This window comes from Macaca nemestrina, chromosome 9 (genome assembly GCF_043159975.1).
Source record: "Macaca nemestrina isolate mMacNem1 chromosome 9, mMacNem.hap1, whole genome shotgun sequence".
Taxonomy (NCBI): Eukaryota; Metazoa; Chordata; class Mammalia; order Primates; family Cercopithecidae; genus Macaca; species Macaca nemestrina.
In genome coordinates this window covers 37,196,775-37,215,590 of record NC_092133.1, presented here as the reverse complement: position 1 = coordinate 37,215,590, position 18,816 = coordinate 37,196,775, and the positions used below count along the sequence as shown (strand labels likewise).

The following is an 18,816-nucleotide window of genomic DNA, read 5'->3' as shown; positions in this document are numbered from 1 at the left end:
GGGAATCCCTAAACTGGATAATAATCCCTTCCATCTGAGGCTTCCCTGGGAAATGGCCAAGTAAGAAAAGGCCAATTCAGGCTACCGGCATTCTTCACCTACTTACTTTCCAGCTCTCAGAAGAATCTCACTGCTACACTTAAGTCGTCCACGCTGGCCAAAACGGTTTATGATATTGCCTTCCTCCCCTTTTCTGCTTCATCTTCTTTCGTCATTCCCCCAAATTTAGAATGCCCTCCTTTTCTCCACTTAGCCAAATTCTACTAACCCTTCCGAACTGCTCAAATCCTCCTTTTTCAAATCCTCAGGTAAAGCCTTAATTCACCAAACCCTAACATGACATGATCTCACCATTTTTGTAAAAATAACATCACCAGCTAACAATAAATACATACTATGAGCTAGGTATAGTTCTAAGGTCTTTACATGAACATTTAAATAATCATCTCAACATTCTATAAAATAGGTCCTATTATTTCCCCATTTTACAGACTAAAAACAAAAACAAAACTAAAGAACAGAGATGTTAAATAATTTGTCCAAATTAATCAGCATCAAGTTTAAAAGGTCAGTATTTTTGCTAATCCCTAGTCAGCTTCATTCATTAAAGAGCAAAAAACTAAATCAAGGAAATATGAAAGCAGTGCAGGTGTACAAAGCAACTAAAGGCAGTCCTGAATACCGAGTAACTTTTCCACATGAGCCTTTAATCTGCCTGGGGGGGAAAAAAAAAACCACCTTCTAAGAAATTATTTGCACTCTAATCTCAAAAGGAATGACCTTCATTCTCAAGAAGTCACCAATGTTGGGCCCCTCTTATTTAAATACTGTTTATGTGTTGGGGGTTACCAAAGTTTTCCTCCTTGACAGAGGTCACGAATTAATTATTCTCAGGAGAAACGCTTTAGAAGATAATATTGCTGATGTAGTCATGTGAAATCTGAATAAGAAATCACAATTTATATAGATGGGCAAAGGACTGAGGGTTCAGAACAAGCACCAAAATGCTATCCTTCCTTTTCATACAAAGGAGAAAAATGTGTGTTTACTTCAAAATAAATGTTCCAGAAATCATAATTTCAAAGCCTTTTAATTATTAAAACACACATCGGAATTCTAATACAAATAAATTAGAAATGTATTTTTTTGAATAGCCTCTTGAGAGAACTACTCTCTCTCAAAAATAGCTTTGTACCTAAATAAACTTTCAGTCTATCATTGAGTAGAGCTGAAAATAGGACAACGAACTTTGGTATTTAACAATCTACATTAGATAACTCACAAATGCACTTACAGTAAACAGCTTATACTCTTTACAAATTTTCAGTAAGTTTCAAGAATTCATATACTCCCAACAGAGACAAAGACAAAAGGTTGCCATTTGCCAAAGTAAATCAAACAAAACATTTCTGAACTCACTTAGTGATATAATACAAAGTATTTATGAGGCAGAGGCTGAGTAAAGGATTCTGGCAGGCATTCAGTCTGTCCAACATTAGAAGTCTCAAGATTACCAGTATACTGGGCCACAGAGAAATAGGGAATTTTAGCCTAGGTAGGACCCCCAAATCGAAACAGCAGACAATGCATCTTAAATGAATAATGGCCTGAGTTTGTTCATTGTGCTTCCACATTGCACATCCTTGTCACTAGTAGCTCCCTAATTATTCAAGTCATTCAACAAGCACTGATCAAATACCACTTGTGCCAAGCACAGTGCTTGTGTATGTAACAGACCAAAAAAAAAAAAAAACTGACTTTGTGATCTTGTTAAGGAAACAGAACCCATAAAAATTCAAGGCTACAGTGCAAACCATAAAATGTTCTAAGATTCCTGCACCCCTAAGTACTGGGTTTTTGGTGCTAACATCTTTACATATTAAAACTATGGAATTATACATACAAGACAGGTAGAAAAGGCAAGACTAGAGATCAGGAAGCTCTGATTGTTTCTGTGGCCTTGAGCAAGTCTCTGAACCTGTACAGGCCATTAGGAAAATGAAGAGTTTTGGATTAAATTATCGAGTCTTTTTAGTTCTAAAATTCTATGATTCTCAATCTGAAATCGTTTTTAATGCAGCCCTTCAGAATCTTAGGAGACATAGTAATCTAACTCTAGATGCTTCCAAGTGCTTTGAGTTTCAGAAAACCAAATAAGCATAAACACACCTTTCACTGACTCTATAAAGAAGCCTATATCCCTTCAATCACTTATTAAAAGGCTGTCTTCCACAAAAGTGTTAATTTTCATTTCAAAAAACATGTCTGTAATGCATATATAATTCAACTTTTAAAAATTAAAAGGAACACATTCTTACATATTCTAGATATGTACATACAGCCTCTATTAAATCAATAGCACATTTCCTTTTCAACACTCTTCAGAGACTATTAAAAGAACTTTGGATAAATAAGCACATAAAAAATATGTATATATACACCATAGGGCCAGGCACAGTGGCTCAAGCCTGTAATTCCAACACTTTGGGAGGCCAAGGAGGGCGGATCACCTGAGGTCAGGAGTTCGAGACCAGCCTGACCAAGATGGGGAACTCCTGTCTCTACTAAAAAAATACAAAATTAGCTGGACACGGTGGCACATGCCTGTAATCCCAGCTACCCAGGAGGCTGAGACACGAGAACTGCTTGAACCCAGGAGGCAGAGGTTGCAGTGAGCCAAGATCATGCCATTGCACTCCAGCCTGAGCAACAAGAGTGAAACACCGTCTCAAAAAAAAAAAAAAGAAAGAAAGAAAAAAGAAAAGAAAAAAATAGCATATGGGTCAGATGGCCACCTGAATCCTAATTCAGTAGGTACAGTAAGGGAAATCAGGGGCTTTGGGGAACGGACATAAGGTATTGCCTCCTCTTAGGACAAGCTATATAATTTGTGGGACCCAGTACAGAATAAAAATACAGAGCCCCTTGTTCAAAAATTTAAAACTTCGAGATGTTACAGGACAGCATGAAAACAAGCTCTCCCACAGTCTTGTGTGACTATTCAGGGCACGTGCCCATGAAGTCAACCCTATTGCTCCTTAATGCTAACCCAAACAGCTCAGAAACAACTCATTATGGAGCCACACTTATCCCAGCATTTAAGAACTTAAAAATCAATACAGAGAACCGCTCAATACCTAATTGAGCTTTACTGTCTTATTTTTAGGATAAAGGGGAGTAGAGCATATGGCGGCTTACAGTGTAGAAGACTATCAACTCCGAATGCCTAAGTTCAAATCCCACCTCTACCCCCACCAGATGTGTGTTATCTGCAGGTGACCTCACCTCTCTAGATTCACTTTCCTCATCTATAAAATGGGCATATTACTCACCTCATAGGTTATTAATAGATGACTTCTCACGCTCATGCCTGTAATCCCAGCACTTTGGGAGGCTGAGGCAGGCAGATCACCTGAGGTCAGGAGTTCAAGACCAGCCTGGCCAACATGGTGAAACCTCGTCTCTACTAAAAATACAAAAATTAGCCAGGCATGGTGGTGTGCACCTGTAATACCAGCTACTAGGGAGGCTGAGGTAGGAGAACTGCTTGAACCCAGGAGGCAGAGATAGCAGTGAGCGGACATTGTGCCACTGCACTCCAGCCTGGATGACAAGAGCAAAACTATGCCTCTTAAAAAAAATAAAAATAAAAATAACAGTGTATAGCCCATTTTGCTACAAAAGACATCCTAGCTATTATCTTTATCTGGAAACAATCTTTACAGGCAATTAATTTAAAGGCCAGCTTTAGTTTCTAAAAGTTAGTCTTTGATAATTCAATTATACATGTATTTACTAAACACCTACTTAGCAACCTGCCCATACCAATGTCTCCTCTTCCTTTAGTATTATTCTCTCTTTACTAGCTACTTTTGCTTCTTTGATAGAAAAATAAAAATAAAAAAATAAAACTTACTTGACCATATAGCTTTTTCAGTACTGTTATCTGGCTAAGATGAATGCCTAGTTTTTGAGAAATATTTTCAAGAAACTTAGAAAAAGCAAAAGATTTTGGCTAATAATGAAAAATAATATAAATGACACATTTGAATTTTATGCTTATTTTTAAATGCTATTCTTCCTATAACTTTTTTTTTTTTTTTTGAGACGGAATCTCGCTCTGTTGCCCAGGCTGGAGTGTAGTGGCCGGATCTCAGCTCACTGCAAGCTCCGCCTCCCGGGTTCACGCCATTCTCCGGCCTCAGCCTCCCGAGTAGCTGGGACTACAGGCGCCCGCCACCTCGCCCGGCTAGTTTTTTGTATTTCTTAATAGAGACGGGGTTTCACCGTGTTAGCCAGGATGGTTTCGATCTCCTGACCTCGTGATCCGCCCGTCTCGGCCTCCCAAAGTGCTGGGATTACAGGCTTGAGCCACCGCGCCCGGCTTTTTTTTGCTTTTTAAAATATGTATTTAGCCAGGCGCAGTGGCTCACGCCTGTAATCCCAGCACTTTGGGGGGCCAAGGCAGGCAGATCATTTGAGGCCAGTCGTTTGAGTTCAAGACCAGCCGGGTCAACATGGCGAAACCCCCTTTCTACTAAAAATATAAAAATCAGCCAGGTGTGGTGGCGCATGCCTGTAATCCCAGCTACTTGGATGAGGCACAAGAATCGCTTGAGCCGGTGAGGCTGAGGTTGCAGTGAGGTGAGACAGTGCCACTACACTCCAGCCTGGGCAACAAAGTGGGACTCTGTCTCAAAAATAAATAAATAACATTTTAATAATGGGTAACCAAGTAAGAGCAGTTCAATACAGACGTGAAGTAATATGGATTCTAAACTTTTTGTCTAGCAACCATCTCCTATATGCCATATTCTCTTTTGTGGCAGTCAACAAAAACCTTTCATCAAATATCTTATATTCAATTACTAGAATAAAAAACTGAAATAGTCCTAGCAATAAAACTTCATTGAAATTAAACTTTTAATTTGTAAATTATTCTAAAGCCTTTATATACATCCAATTTTTAAAATTTTAATTGTTTCCCTATTTATAGCAGTATAAGTCACAAGATAATTACAAGATTAAAAAGTAGAATACAGTACACTTGCGAGCCTATATGCCTGTATCATGGAACTACGCATTGAGATTCTGAGTATCATATGGTAACTTTTCATAAGTGTTTTTTTAATTCGAAATATATTAGTAACAATATCATTAAACAAAAGGATGGATGCCCATTGAAAATTTAAAAATAATCAAAGACCCAAATCTATACATGGTCCCTGTTTACTATGTGAAACAATAGCAGTTCTTAAACTTTGAGACAGCTTATCTGATAGAAGAAAACAAAAGGAAATCGTCTTAAGCTGTTTAACCTCCCAACAAAATTATCTTAGGTGAAACACCACAAGTACAGCACAAAAACATGTCACCAATTCAGGATTTGTGTCCCTAAAGAAATATATACCTACACAGGTAAGAAGTTTCTGGCTGTGACCGAAGGTAGAACAGCCAAAAGTTTAGAGCTTTTATTAGCTAAAATAAGAGCCCAGCTAGCCAAGGGTCCAGCGAAAAGTTTTGTTGATTACAAATAAAATCGGGTCCATTAAATATGTAAGGACTGCTTCATTTCCTCACTTTCCAGAAATGACGTAAGACTCCCTCAGATCTTTCTTACTTAGTCAAACACAATCTCTCATGGAAACTCCTATCATTAATGGTAAAGGTATAAAAAACAATTACTCGTCAAGCAAACTCTCAATTTACCTGACCTTCCTGCCTTACTCAAGTCTACCATTCTGAAAACCAGAGTTACAGCCCTAAGTGAAAGTCACTTGAAGAGTCGTTCACATGCACGCTTTGATGTGAGAATGCCAATTAAATAAACTGCCAATCAACTTTAGGCCAAATGCAAAAGGGACTGTTCCTGGCCCTGACCTGAAGACTGGGAAACATTAAGACCCTTTACTGTCAGAAGCTGCCTTAGTTAGGCACTATCCGGATGGGGGCCTCATTTGGGGGCTGGAAGGTGAGGAGAAAGTTACAAGAAAGGCCTAGGAATTGAATGTGTGTGGGTTAGGTACACTTATAAGTAAGTGTAAACTGCTCTTCAATTCAAGTTTATTAACGAGGCCCCACCCCAGGGTTTTAATCCGGTCTGGGAAGAAGCGGGCGAAAAAAGCCAAAGAGGACCATGAAGTGTAGTATATTTCCTGGTTAGTGGCTGCCGGGTAATCGCGATGCATCCATCTTCCTCCGCGTCGCAGCCCTCAGTAGCCAGAAGGCAGTCTCCTTCCCTAGGGGGCAAAAGCCCCGAGCCCAACCTGCCCGTTGCCCCGCTCCCGCGGCGGCTGAACTCCAACCCTTCCCAGGCTCCTTCCCGGCCCCAGGACCCCCGAGACCCTGGGGTGCGGCGCCACTGAGGCGCAGGCCGGGTGAAGGAAGCCCTGGCACTCGGGAACGGAGCCCTGTCCCAGGAGCGCACAGAAATGCCTGCTCCACGCTCCCAAGGTTCCTGCTCCGCCAGGCCCAACCGGAAGGAGTCCTCGAGACGCCGCGGGGATTCACCGGACCGCCGGGCCTTCCAGGCTGCGTGGGGCCTGCCTCGGTGGGCAACTGGGGAGCTAGCCCGGGGCGGCCGCACTGGCCGGGGGCACCTCACCGTGTGTTCGTGCTCGTCCGCCCGGGCCCGTGGCAGCAACAGCAGCAACAGCGCGGCGGCCGCCGCCACGCCTGGAGCGCCAGGCAGCGGCCTCATCCTCCGCGCCCCACCGGCCCGGAGCCGGCCCACCGACTCCTCCTCCGCCGCCGCCGCCTCCGCTGCGGCCGATTCGCATCCACGGGGCGCGGACAGACGCACGGGGCCCGGGCCCAGCCGCTGCCTCCTCTGCCGCCGCCGTCGCCGTCACCGTCACCGCCCGCTCCTGAGCCTCCCCCGCCCCGCGTGCCTCCTCAGCCTCTTCCTCTGACTCAGCCACGTCATCCGGCCACCCCGGCACGCGCCGGAAGTGCCTCGCGACGCTGGGCCGCCACCGCCGTCGGGCCGAGGGAGGGCCCTGCAACCGCCGCCTGCGCGCCGGCTCCTCGCCGGATCCTGGGAGCCGCGGAGCGACCGGCCTGGCGAGCACTCGGGCAGGAGCCGAGCAGGCTGGGCCCCGGCGCAGTGGCCTGGCCTGGAACGCAAAGCCGAAGCCGCGTCCGGGCCGCGTCCCGGTGTTTAGGGTTGTGTAACCTTGGCCAAAATGCTTAACTTTCCCTGGCTGCCAAATGGGGCCGATCGTCTGACCTCCTGCCTTCGGAACTTGAGGGATCAGATCAAATAACCCTTTCCTGCCGCTGTGAATGAATCACGGGCTCCTGTAATCACCGTTAGGAGATATAGTTAAACTCGTACAGCGTTGGATAAGTGTTTTAAAGTTACTGAATACTTACTGGACCCCTACGATTCAATCAAGAAATGCTAAGTTTGCCATTCTTGTACATTTGTGTGTTTACTTAACTATTTCTGGGTCTCCTCTTCCCTGTCATAAATACCTCTTGGAGTGTAAGCTCCTCGGAGGAGAGGGCCTGTTTCCATATTTCCTGTACCTAGAACAGTGCCAGATCCGTAGTAGAGACTCAAAAAAAATCTTTAAAAAAAAATACACAAATGTGGCACCACCATTTACATAGTCCTCTAAGCCAAAAATCTAGGACTTCTCGGCCATCAGCAATCAACAAGTTCTAGCATTTGGTCTCTTAAAAGTGGTTAAAGAGTTTATTTTTCCTCTCCTTCCTCTGCCATTACCAACCAATTTTCCACATCACTATGTACTGCAAGAGTCTCCCAAGAGATCTCCACCACTGACTGATCTTCCTCCCCTGTTTATCATCCCCAACAGGTGCCAGAGTGATCTTTCTAAACAGAAACCAGATTATATCGCACACTCCCTTGCTTAAAACACTTCTTGAATGTTAGGTAAATCAATCATGGAGTCACCACCAAGGTTTTCATCTGCCAGGCACAATTCTGAATGATATTGGCTCATTAAATCCTCACAGAAACCCTATGCGGCAGATACGGTGAAAATGTTCATGTTACAGATGAGGTAACTGAAGCAAAAAGAGCTTGAGTGGCTTGCTGAAAGACCAGACCCACTCAGTCTGGCTCCATAATAGGTCTTTTTGCGACTAATGATTTACCAACTATACAGCCACTTTAAAAAACCGAAATAGGTAAGTACTGGCATGGAATGATAACCAAGAGGTACTGTTAAATTTTTAAGTTGAAGAAAATAATAGTTTAATTTCATTTTGTATGGCAATATGTTATCCTGCCCACAGAAAACAATCTGAAATATGACAAACCATTATCAGTGGTTAACTTTCTACTTTGTACATGCCTATAAATGTTTAGTTACTTTTTACAGTGAGCATGTGCTAACTATGTCATCAGATAAAAAGTTCCCTGCCAAAGGATAAAGTCCAAATTTTTGCCTATTTTATCCCTAATTTATTTCCCTAACTTTACCTTCCATCAGTCTCTATGCTCTGCCTTCACCCATATGTATTTTTACACCTCTGTGCCTTAGGTCTTTATACTCCCTTTATCTGGAATGCCCTGCTTCACCTTGTGCCTTCGATATTATCCTTTCAGACCTAGCTGATGATCACCTCCTCAGTGAAACCTTGCATGATCCCTTGGGAAATGGAGCATTCCTTCTTTAGGATTTCAGTAGCATTTGGCGTGTTGTGTTGTAATTATTCACATTTCCTCTTCTATACTGCATTCTGACCTTTTGATTGCAGAGACTATCATTTGTTTGTCTTTATATCTGTCCCAGCTGCTGAGATAGTGCTTATCACATGTATTCAACTCTTTGCTGAATGAATGAAGACATTAACAAGTGAAAAGTCAAATAGCATAGCAGGATTTGAAGAATGCTTTCTAGATAGTGTAAGAAACATCACAAGGCAGTACATGATTAATTGCTGAATGAATCATACACTAGTAATTGCTGTAGAAATCAGAGGAGGCATCTTATACATCTTTGTATATCCTCCCAAGCACCTAGCAGGGTGACTTGCTCATCGTGAAAGCTCAGTCAATTCTGTGAATGAATAATCACTGCTCTTGAATGAAGTGATGATGGGCAATTGAAGAACAAGCCATGTAAGTGCTACATTAAGATGGATGTGTAGTTTCTTAAGTATCCATCACCACCCTCCACAGATTTGAGGTAGTATGCATGTGGCAGGTATTTTGGGGAGGACTGTGTTGGCGAATGCTTAAGAGGTAGGGAGGACACAAGAAAAAGTATAAAGTATTCATTTGGGGAGGATAGATTAAAACCAGGAAACTTTACACACAGAACAGAGAACAGGCATGACAGTGTACAAAAAGGAACACAAAAGGTGACCAGCTGTGCAAATTTTCAACAGGCAGTAAAAGCAATGGGCAATGAGAGAAGTGGAAAGACCCCTATTTCAGAGGTGTATTTGAGAAAGTTTAATGGATGGAAGAACCGGTAGAGCCATTAATTCAATGATGATTTATCGAGCATCTACGATGTACCAGGAACTCTGGTAGGTACTAGGGGAATCATGCTGATAAATGGCATTAGGTGATACAAGTCTGACAACAGTAGGTGTGGAAAGAAGGAAAGGGAGATAAAGTAACTGATTAGAGTACAAGAAGTGTGGCTTCAAAGATCCTTGGAGCCTGATGACCTCAACAGGACAAAACAGGGCTCAGGTCACCATCAAAATTAGGGTTGTTTCACTAAATTGGGGAGTGAAAAACATTGACATACCTTATGTCACCACTTATTTCATCTAGATGAATGACCTCATTCCCTGACACCAAAAAGGATGGCAGCAGTGGGGGGGGGGGGGAATGCCAGTGAAAGGAGATCCCCACCTCCCCCAGTGACTATACAGCCTCTTTCTATGGTAGTTCTAGTAAGACTCCATTTTGGTTAAAGAGCTTATGACCAGCAAGCAATCCAGAAAACCAAAATTTCAGTCTTTTATTTTCATTCTGGGTAAACATGATCATCAAAAGTATTAGGTATGGGGACTGGGCACAGTGGCTCACCCCTGTAATCCCAGTACTTTGGGAGGCCAAGGCGGGCAGACTGCTTGAGCTCAGGAGTTCTAGACCAACCTGGGCAACAGAGTGACTCACCCCCATCTCTACAAAAAATACAAAAAAAATTATCTGGGCATGGTGGCATGTGCCTATGGTCCCAGCTCCTCAGGAGGCTGAGGTAAGAAGATGGCTTGAACCCAGGAGGTGGAGGTTGCAGTGAGCTGACTGTGCCACTGCATTCTAGCCTGGGTGACAGAGCCAGACTCTGTCTCAACAACAACAACAACAAAAAAGTGTTAGGGTATCTTCTGATTTCCATCATCAGCTAATTTTTCTTTGAAATTCTATTTCTTCCTTCCACTTGGTTATGTTTGTCTTGCCAGTTATGTACTTCAGCAGGGTGGGGGTGGGGGACAGTTCATCTATTGCTATTTGCCATTTTCCACCTCCACCATTTCTGTTCTAGCTGTAATGTTCTAGACACGGATCTTCATGATTGCTCTGAGTTCTTTCTTTAGGAAGCCATTACTGAGAACATTTAGTTCTTGGACTGAAGAGCGACTAAGGCCATTAGTTTCTCTGTGTGGTTCCTCTTTCACTGTCTCTCAGTTCTTTAACTGATATAACAGTGAGACAGAGCAAAGAACAGCAGGTGCCACATAATAAAAAGAGCCTTGCCAGTTAGGTGGTGACGCCACTAAGGCTGTCTCCCTGCTTCTTCTGACAAAGCGATTCCACACCCTCTTTCTGAGACTTAGACTTAACAGAGTTGAAGGGACCTAGACTGTTACCAAAGACACAACTCTCCACTTCATAGGTGATGAAACATAGAACAATGTAGTCAAGTTATACGAACTGGTCAAGTAAGTAGCACACCAAAATAAACCAGGTTTCCTGGCTTCCAAAACAATCTTCTCTTCCCTACACCATGCTAACTCTTACTGCAGAGAGAGCAAAGTTTATCCTAAATGGGCTTTGGCGACTAGCCTAAATATTAAATGTGAACTAAATTGAACATGGACACAAACAATGGTCACCAAGTCCCAGAACGGATTGTGTGAGCCCTTTGAGACATTCATCCAGTGTTGTTTCGGATAAATCTCTATTTCAATCTTTTCCTATACGTTAGTTATTGAAAAACAATAGACAACCACAAAAACAAGTTGGCCTTTTTGTGTTCCTTGAGCCCAGTCACAAAGGGCCCTCATGACTGGACCTCATGCCAAACAACTCATTACAAAAACAGCTAGGGTTCCAGACTGCGCCAAAGCTTCGAGACCTCTCCTTGTCTACATGGATGAGTGGCTGACTGTGGAGCCCAGGCTCTTGCTTCCCAATCTGGTGGTGAATCCTCCATAGTCTGGTGAGTGTAAATATGTATGTATATTATACACATATCTTTTTCCTTCTCCCTTCCCATTGCCAGTGAAAGGAGATCCCCACCTCCCCCAGTGACTATACAGCCTCTTTCTATGGTAGTTCTAATAAGACTCCATTTTGGTTAAAGAGCTTATGACCAGCAAGCAATCCAGAAAACCAAAATTTCAGTCTTTTATTTTCATTCTGGGTAAACATGATCATTGCAATTTGCTTATTATATCATTTGCTTATATCTGCATTGCCATTTACATGGGATAAAGCTTGTTTACCCTTAAAGGTATTGTGTGTGTGTCTTCTCCCCATGCGTGTTTCCCACACAGAACACCTACGAACCTATTTTTTATGATTTTTATGAGAAAATGAATTCCAAGTTGTGCCTCAGAATTCAGAATATATCTTTCAACCTCCTACTCATCCCCTCACCACCCTGGTGAACACAGTATCTGGCCAGCAGGAATGAATGAAGAAGACCATTTTATGTTCTTAATAACTTGCTTGGAAATGAACAGAGCACAATTTATCAAACCAAAGCAAATATTTATACAAAATTTATACAAAAACCCTCAAAATTGAGGATTAATGTTTAGGAAGAATTTTTCAGAATTATCCAAATTAACTGCTTGTCTTTCTCAGAAATAAATCTGTTACTAATGCTTCCTCCACCAACCAGCTGCAAAACCACACACTATTCTTTGAAGGAGGAACACAGAAAACCAGCTTACTTCCTGGGGCATATGGGATAGGGATCTAAAAATCCTAGTGATATGGGAATGACTAGAACCTTTTTTTTTTTCTTTTTTTTTGTAACAACAAAGCTAAAAGGGAGTGTGTAACTTAGCTTAACTTGTAAAAATATTCATGGAAGTCATCTATACATTATCACTTTGTGTAATTAAGGCAGAGCATTAGAGACTGTTCACATCATTAAATATGTCCAGTTAAATTATTAGATTACAACACCAACCTCTTGTTCATAGTCTCTCAGTCTTCAGCTGGGCACAGTGGCTCATGCCTGTAATGTCAGCACTTTGGGATGCCGAGATGGGTGGATCACTTCAGGTCAGGAGTTCGAGACCAGCCTGGCCAACATGGTGAAACCCCGTCTCTACTAAAAATAGAAAAATTAGCTAGGCGTGGTGGTAAGTGCCTGTAATTCCAGCTACTCGGGAGGCTGAGGCAGGAGAATCACTGGAACCCGAGAGGTGGAAATTGCAGTAAGCCAAGATGGCACCACTGCACTCCAGCCTGGGTGACAAGAGCAAAACTCTGTCTCAAAAAAAAAAAAAATAGTCTCTCAGTCTTCATACTTTGTTGCTTATATAGTTGGATTATCTGCTCCTAGGTTTTAATATAAGATGAAATAAAAGTGCTAGCCTAGGAACTGGAGGCCAACTTACCTTAGGGGCAAAGGCAATGGTGTTGAATATACCCAACAGCTTCACTTTCTATGGAGCCAGCTTGTAAAATCTTGGGCAAGGATGGTGGCAGCAGAGCTGTCTGCCTAAGCATATGTAGAAAACTTTTAAATGGTTTCTTTGAACCCTAGCTTGTAGTGTCGTTTCTGATCCTCATTGTATTGGAAATCCATGGTTTTGTTACATAATGTATTCCTAAAAATGTGTACACGTGTTGAGTATGTGGAAGTTGAATATATTTATGTTATAAATGAGCAGTTCTGTTTCTGGAAAATGAAAATTTTCACCTCATCATTATAGACATTCTTTGATAAGACAGTCCCAGTGTTTCATCCAAATTCTTTCATTTTCTTCTTTTACATATAACCAACCATCTTGGATGTTAAAGGAACCACCAGTGAGGGCTTAAGATTCTGCCGCTTTTGACTCGGCACTCCTGATCCGTTCCATCCATGTCTCAAGTGTATCACATTCATGAGACACAGGCTTCTCATCAGCAATTTCAATTTTATGTTTTCTACTTATTTTTATATAAGAATACAATGCAACAAAATATTCATATATTGCACAAACAGTGATGTGCATACAAAGATGCTAACAACATTGGCTGGTAATAGGCTTTACCATGTTACAATCTAAATGCTTGTTCATAAGAGAATGTACAAAATTCTAAATTTGGCATCCAAAAGGGGGCTTCCAGTTACTGAATATTTTTCCCAGCCCTATTTTTAAAATGTCACTTTATCCAAAAGGGGGCTTACAGTTACTGAATATTTTTCCCAGCCCTATTTTTAAAATATCACTTTAATCAAATTCAAATTTGCCTACGATGGAGCCTGTCTATAAGTAACAGTAAGGGCAAGCATACCAACATCAAAATTCTTCTTCTTCTTATCTCACGTGCCTCTATTTCTCCAAAATAAGTGACAAGGAGAGTAAAAGGACCACTGAGGGAACATTTGCAGAATGCTACTAAGTGCCAGGCCCTGTGCAATTATAGTATAATTAATTACTATAAACACTCTCGTGATGGACATGGCCAATAGTGTATTTTATGTCAAAAAACAAAAACAAAACCCAAGACTCCAGAAGCTGTTAAGAGTCCTTGTTTCAGTACTCTTCAGTAAGAGTCCTTATTTGCAGGACTGAGGAATGAAATTGAGAAAGAACCTTTAATCATTAGAAAAGGACCTAATAAAACTGTACTTAAATGGATCATTAATGTGGATTTTTAAATTTTGTGTGGGATAGAGAATAACCCCATGGGAAACAAACACATTTCGAATATTTTTTAAAGGAATAGTTCTGATTCTAATTTTACTGTATGTTTAGGCATCATTAAGGACCTCCGATTTGAAGGTAGATATATGTGCCAGGGACTCCAAATTCATGATATATGTTAAGGCTCCACATTCTATGCAAAAATGGATTTACCAAGCATGATGGTAATAATAAGTATGTAAAAAATAGATAACTACAGTGGTACTTTGGTATCCATGGAGATTGGTTCCAGGATCCCCCAATATCAAAATCCACAAATGCTCAAGTCCCATATATAAAATGGCATAGTATTTGCATATAACCTACACACAGCCTCCTGTATGCTTTAAGTCATTTCTAGATTTCTTATAATATCTAATACAATGCCTACACATCACTTCATTTACATGAATTCAACATAGTTCTTGGCATGCAGCAAATTCAAGTTTTGCTTTTTGAAACTTTGTAGATTGTTTTTCAAATATTTTTGATTCAAGGTTGGTTGAATCCACAGACACAGAACCCATGGATTTGAAAGGTTGACTGTATTTCTATTTTAGGTTTGTTTTTCCTCCTCAGAACCCACAACAAAGAAAAAGTCAAAGGTCCTCCTCTCTCTCTTTATGACCAGAACTAAAACCTATAAAGGAAACAGAGCACTAAGTGGGGTCCTGGGAATCCCCAGCTTCTGGTTTCCAACCACTTCTAGATGTTCTCTGGAAACATAACTGTGTTGAAACCATAGTGAAGTATAAATTCCCAAATTGAAAAGAAAACAAATTTGGTAGTCTTATCCCTGGGAGATATGGAAGATGGAAAATTCTGCAAGACCAGTAGGCACTGATGAATTTCTACATCTGGGCATTTCTTGAGGGAGAGAGGAGCTGGCTATTTGGAGATAGAAAATGTGGTGACCTAGAACGAGCAGGCCCAGTCTAGACTGAGTAGTCTTGGTTCCAGACTTCTGTGGAACCTCAGACTTGCCTTCTGTATAAGAGGAGTTTGTACTAATCACTGTCTAGTCTTTTTCAATTTGTTGTGTGTGACCAGCCCTAGCACTTAAATACTCTGCTGAATATACAGAAAAGTAGAAGAATTATTTTAAAATTAGGTCACTTATCTTCTTACTTGAATACTACAAATCTTACATTATAACCTCTTCTAGAAATGAGGCTGAACTAGCAAATACATAAAGACTAATATAAGTGCATTTCAGTAAAATCACTGGTAAAGTACATTTATGATCATTCTTTTTAGGCTTCTGATATAGCAAATTAGAGGTAAGTATTTCAATTAAGTCTTCATCCTTTTTAAGTATATGGTTCAATATACTTGGTGATGGTGAATAAAGCCCTTAGTTTTTCACTTCTTCATGCCTTAATAAAGTCTTCGAGGCAAGCCCAAACCAGCAGGGCTGCAATATTGTCAGCAACGAGACTGATCTTAAGGTCAACAGTCATGCCGTAAAACTCAACATGAAGACATCATTAACAGGCTGAAGACTGTGAATCTTAAAAGTCCTGAAGTAGGCAGGTTTTAGGAGGTGGAATCAGCGTCCTCTGGGTGGAACAGGTGGAGGAGGATGTAAGGTCTCCCTGGTCGGAGGCCTGAAATGAAAGATAAAGCAACTCTATTTAAAAACTAATTTGATTAAATAGTTCTTAGGAATGCACAGTTTGTTGCAAACTTGGTATACTATGCAAAGGACACAATCCTCAATTAATGAGACAGGACACACATATGAATGTCTGAGTGACACACATGCTAGCTGTGGCTTGCAATCCTGGCGGCACATTAGAAACACCAGTGGAGCTTTTAAAAATACCAGTTCCAAGGATCCATCCAGACCCATTGCATTCTAAGCTCTAGAGGATAGGACTCAAGCCGCAAAGCTTTTGAATAGTTTCCCTCCCCAACCAGTTGTACTCACTAACCCTTTCATTATCTGATACTTTGCCATCTTGGGGCCTTGCTGACCCTGGAGAGACTGCCCCTCCCAGGATAAGCTAATTCCTAGAAACAGGAAACAAGCTACCTGCCTTCCAGTGCTAAACACGCCTTTCATATGTAAACCAACCAGTCCAGATGCATGCCCCAACCACCTCCTCTATGGGGCTTTCACACTCCACTTTATGGGGCCACTATCCACTTGCCCTTATCACCCTAGGGCCAGTTACCAGACAATGAGGGTCAGCCCTTAATGCCTCAGAGCCAATGAAATTATTCAAACTAGCCAATTCTAAATCTTACCCAGCCTCACCCATGGAAACCACAATAAAAGCTCTTGTCCACATTTTCCCCTGCTCGTCTGCCTCCTTACTGGCCCTGATGCTTCCCCATGTAGCCCCCTATGGGGTGATATACCCCTCTTTTGGGATCTGTGAGTATATCAAACTATCTCTTCAATGGCAGTTGTCTCCTGAGCTGTTGACTTTGCCATACCTAAATAATAATGAAACCTAGATTTTAAAACACCACCAATTCTAATAGCCACGCAGGAGACACACTGTAGTAGGGAGATCTGTTGAGAGAGGAATTGGAATTTCCAAAGCCTGCTTCTCATGACTGCTTCCTCATGGGATAACTGTTATCCAAACTCTGCATCTGCCTTCCTAGAAACTTCCCTCCATGTTACTCTGTATGGTTTTTGAACAGTCTTAAATGACGTTCCAGGTAGACTAGGGTGAGTCTATTTACAGACAGGTTCAAGGATTACAGATGGCATTTCCACGTGTGTGCTGTAAAACCAATATTTAATTCCCTTGGAAGCAAGTCAATAAGAAAAAGAGCTTTGTTAGGTGCTATAATTGAAATGTGCTACCCTGGAGTTGCATACTTGAGGATTGATCGAATCAATGAGTAAATATGTACTAAATGTCTCTTGAATGCAAGGTTTGTGTAGGTCAAAGAAATGACAACAGAGTTGGGAAAAGAGGGGCTGCCTCAGGAGCAAAAGAGGGAGGCAGTAGCAGAAAATAAGAATCACAGACAACCTTGGGAAGTCCCGCCCTAGTCCCAGGATTAGATGGCTTTGTCTGGTTGTCACTGAGTGACTGAGCTTCATACCATGAAAACAAAAGGATGGTCTCCTTCTGTCTCTTCAGCCTGCCCTGTGAGCTTGGGGTTATAGGAGAAAGCCAAAGGACACGATACCACTTTTACCTGAGCAAATTTAGCCTGCCTGCCTCTCTACCATCTTTCTTTCACTCTTTCTTTCAACAAACATTAATTTACTTTATATCTACTTCTGGGTATGGGATATAACAGCAAGTAAAGTGGTCATGGATTAGGCCCTCAAGATGTTACAAGTGTGTGGATGAGACGGACAATAGGCAAAAATCAGGAAACTCTACAGAGTGTTTTGATGGAGGAGATTCAGAACCTATAGGAACATATAGCATAGACATTTATGCATACATCTCTGTGTGTGCAAGTTCAGCGCCTCTGAAATTGTTTTCTTATCTGCCAAACAGAGGTACTGATCCCTACGTTGGAGTACCATGTGAGGCTTGGAGATGACAGTAGGAAAGTAGGTAGCAGTTTGTGGCTTGGAGTAGGCACTCAGCAAGTAAAGCTAATAATATAATAATGATGATTAAAGATCTACTCTGAAATCTGTTCCCCAGTTATGCCTCATGAGCCTTACATTTTATCTTCCACCACAAAGACAGCCATGATTTTCTCCCAGCCCCTCTTCCTCTTTCTGCTGCCACACTCTGCAGTTGGAGTGAGCCTATGGGCATACCCTCTCTAGGTTTCATTCTGAGGAACAACTCCAGCTAAAGATTGGAAGCTACATCTCAAGGAAACTTATTCATAATTTTAGACCTGTAATTATAGTGTTTGTTTGTTTGTTTGTTTTAAGACATGGTCTCACTCTGTCGTCTAGGCTGGAGTGCAATGGCGCAATCACAGCTTACTAGAGCCTCAACCTCCCAGGCTCAAGCAGTCTGCCCACCTCAGCCTCTCAAGTACCTGAGACTACAGGCACACACCACCACACCCAGCTAATTTTTTTTTTTTTTTTTTGTAGAGATGGGGTTTTGCCGTGTTGCCCAGGCTGGTCTCAAACTCCTGAGCTCAAGGGATCCACTTGCCTTGGCCTCCCAAAGTGCTGGGATTACAGGCATGAGCCACTGTGCCTGGCCAGGAGTGTGAAGTTCCTTTCACTCATCTATAACCCACCTGTATATGGTGGTAGATGACTTGATGGCTACTTTTTTAGGAGCCCCAGAAGTCCAACCCAAATAATACCAATCTATCCTTCCATCCATTCACTTAACACAGTGAATATCTTTTAAGTTCCTAGTATGTGCCAGTTACTCTGCCAGGCACTAGGGATAGGAGAGAAAAAATTAAAAATCAAAAGTAGTGTCTCACAGGTTCACCATTCATTGAGGAGACACATCTACACAAGGGTTGCAACACGGAGTGTATTATTAGAGTATAGAATATAATAGGAATGCTTGGGAAACCAAAAGAAGATTCACTCTGCATGGGAACATTAGAGAGGGCTTCACAGAGAAGGTGATGTTTGAACTGAGTCTTAAAGGATGTATAGGAATTTTCTAAGCAGAGAGTAGAAGGGAGGAGGAAGACAGCATTCCAGGCAAAAGCAGCAGATTGGGCAAAGAAACAGTACAGAGTGGCAGAGCATTGGTGAATACAGGAGAGGGGTAGGACTTGAGCTAGGCAGAACCAAAGAATGCTGAAATACACAGAATTAAATGTGAAGGCTTGTATGCCAGG

At 41.8% G+C, this 18,816-nt stretch overlaps 2 protein-coding genes across 4 annotated transcripts in view; both read right to left on the bottom strand.

Moving 5' to 3' along the window:
- The window catches only part of LOC105478459 (transmembrane 9 superfamily member 3), a 72,282-nt gene extending 65,413 nt beyond the window's left edge, over window positions 1-6,869 (bottom strand). Inside the window, exon 1 of the mRNA XM_011735796.3 lies at window positions 6,605-6,869. Within this exon, the coding sequence (XP_011734098.1) occupies window positions 6,605-6,700 (96 nt within the window). The 5' untranslated portion in view covers window positions 6,701-6,869. The remainder of the gene's footprint in view (window positions 1-6,604) is intronic.
- Window positions 6,870-11,539: 4,670 nt separating this feature from the next.
- Window positions 11,540-18,816, bottom strand: part of LOC105478460 (phosphoinositide-3-kinase adaptor protein 1) — a 129,983-nt gene continuing 122,706 nt past the window's right edge. For all 3 annotated transcript variants that reach the window (XM_011735797.3, XM_011735798.3, XM_071069374.1), the window contains one exon: window positions 11,540-15,674. In XM_011735797.3, the coding sequence (XP_011734099.1) occupies window positions 15,617-15,674 (58 nt within the window). In that variant the 3' untranslated portion in view covers window positions 11,540-15,616. The remainder of the gene's footprint in view (window positions 15,675-18,816) is intronic.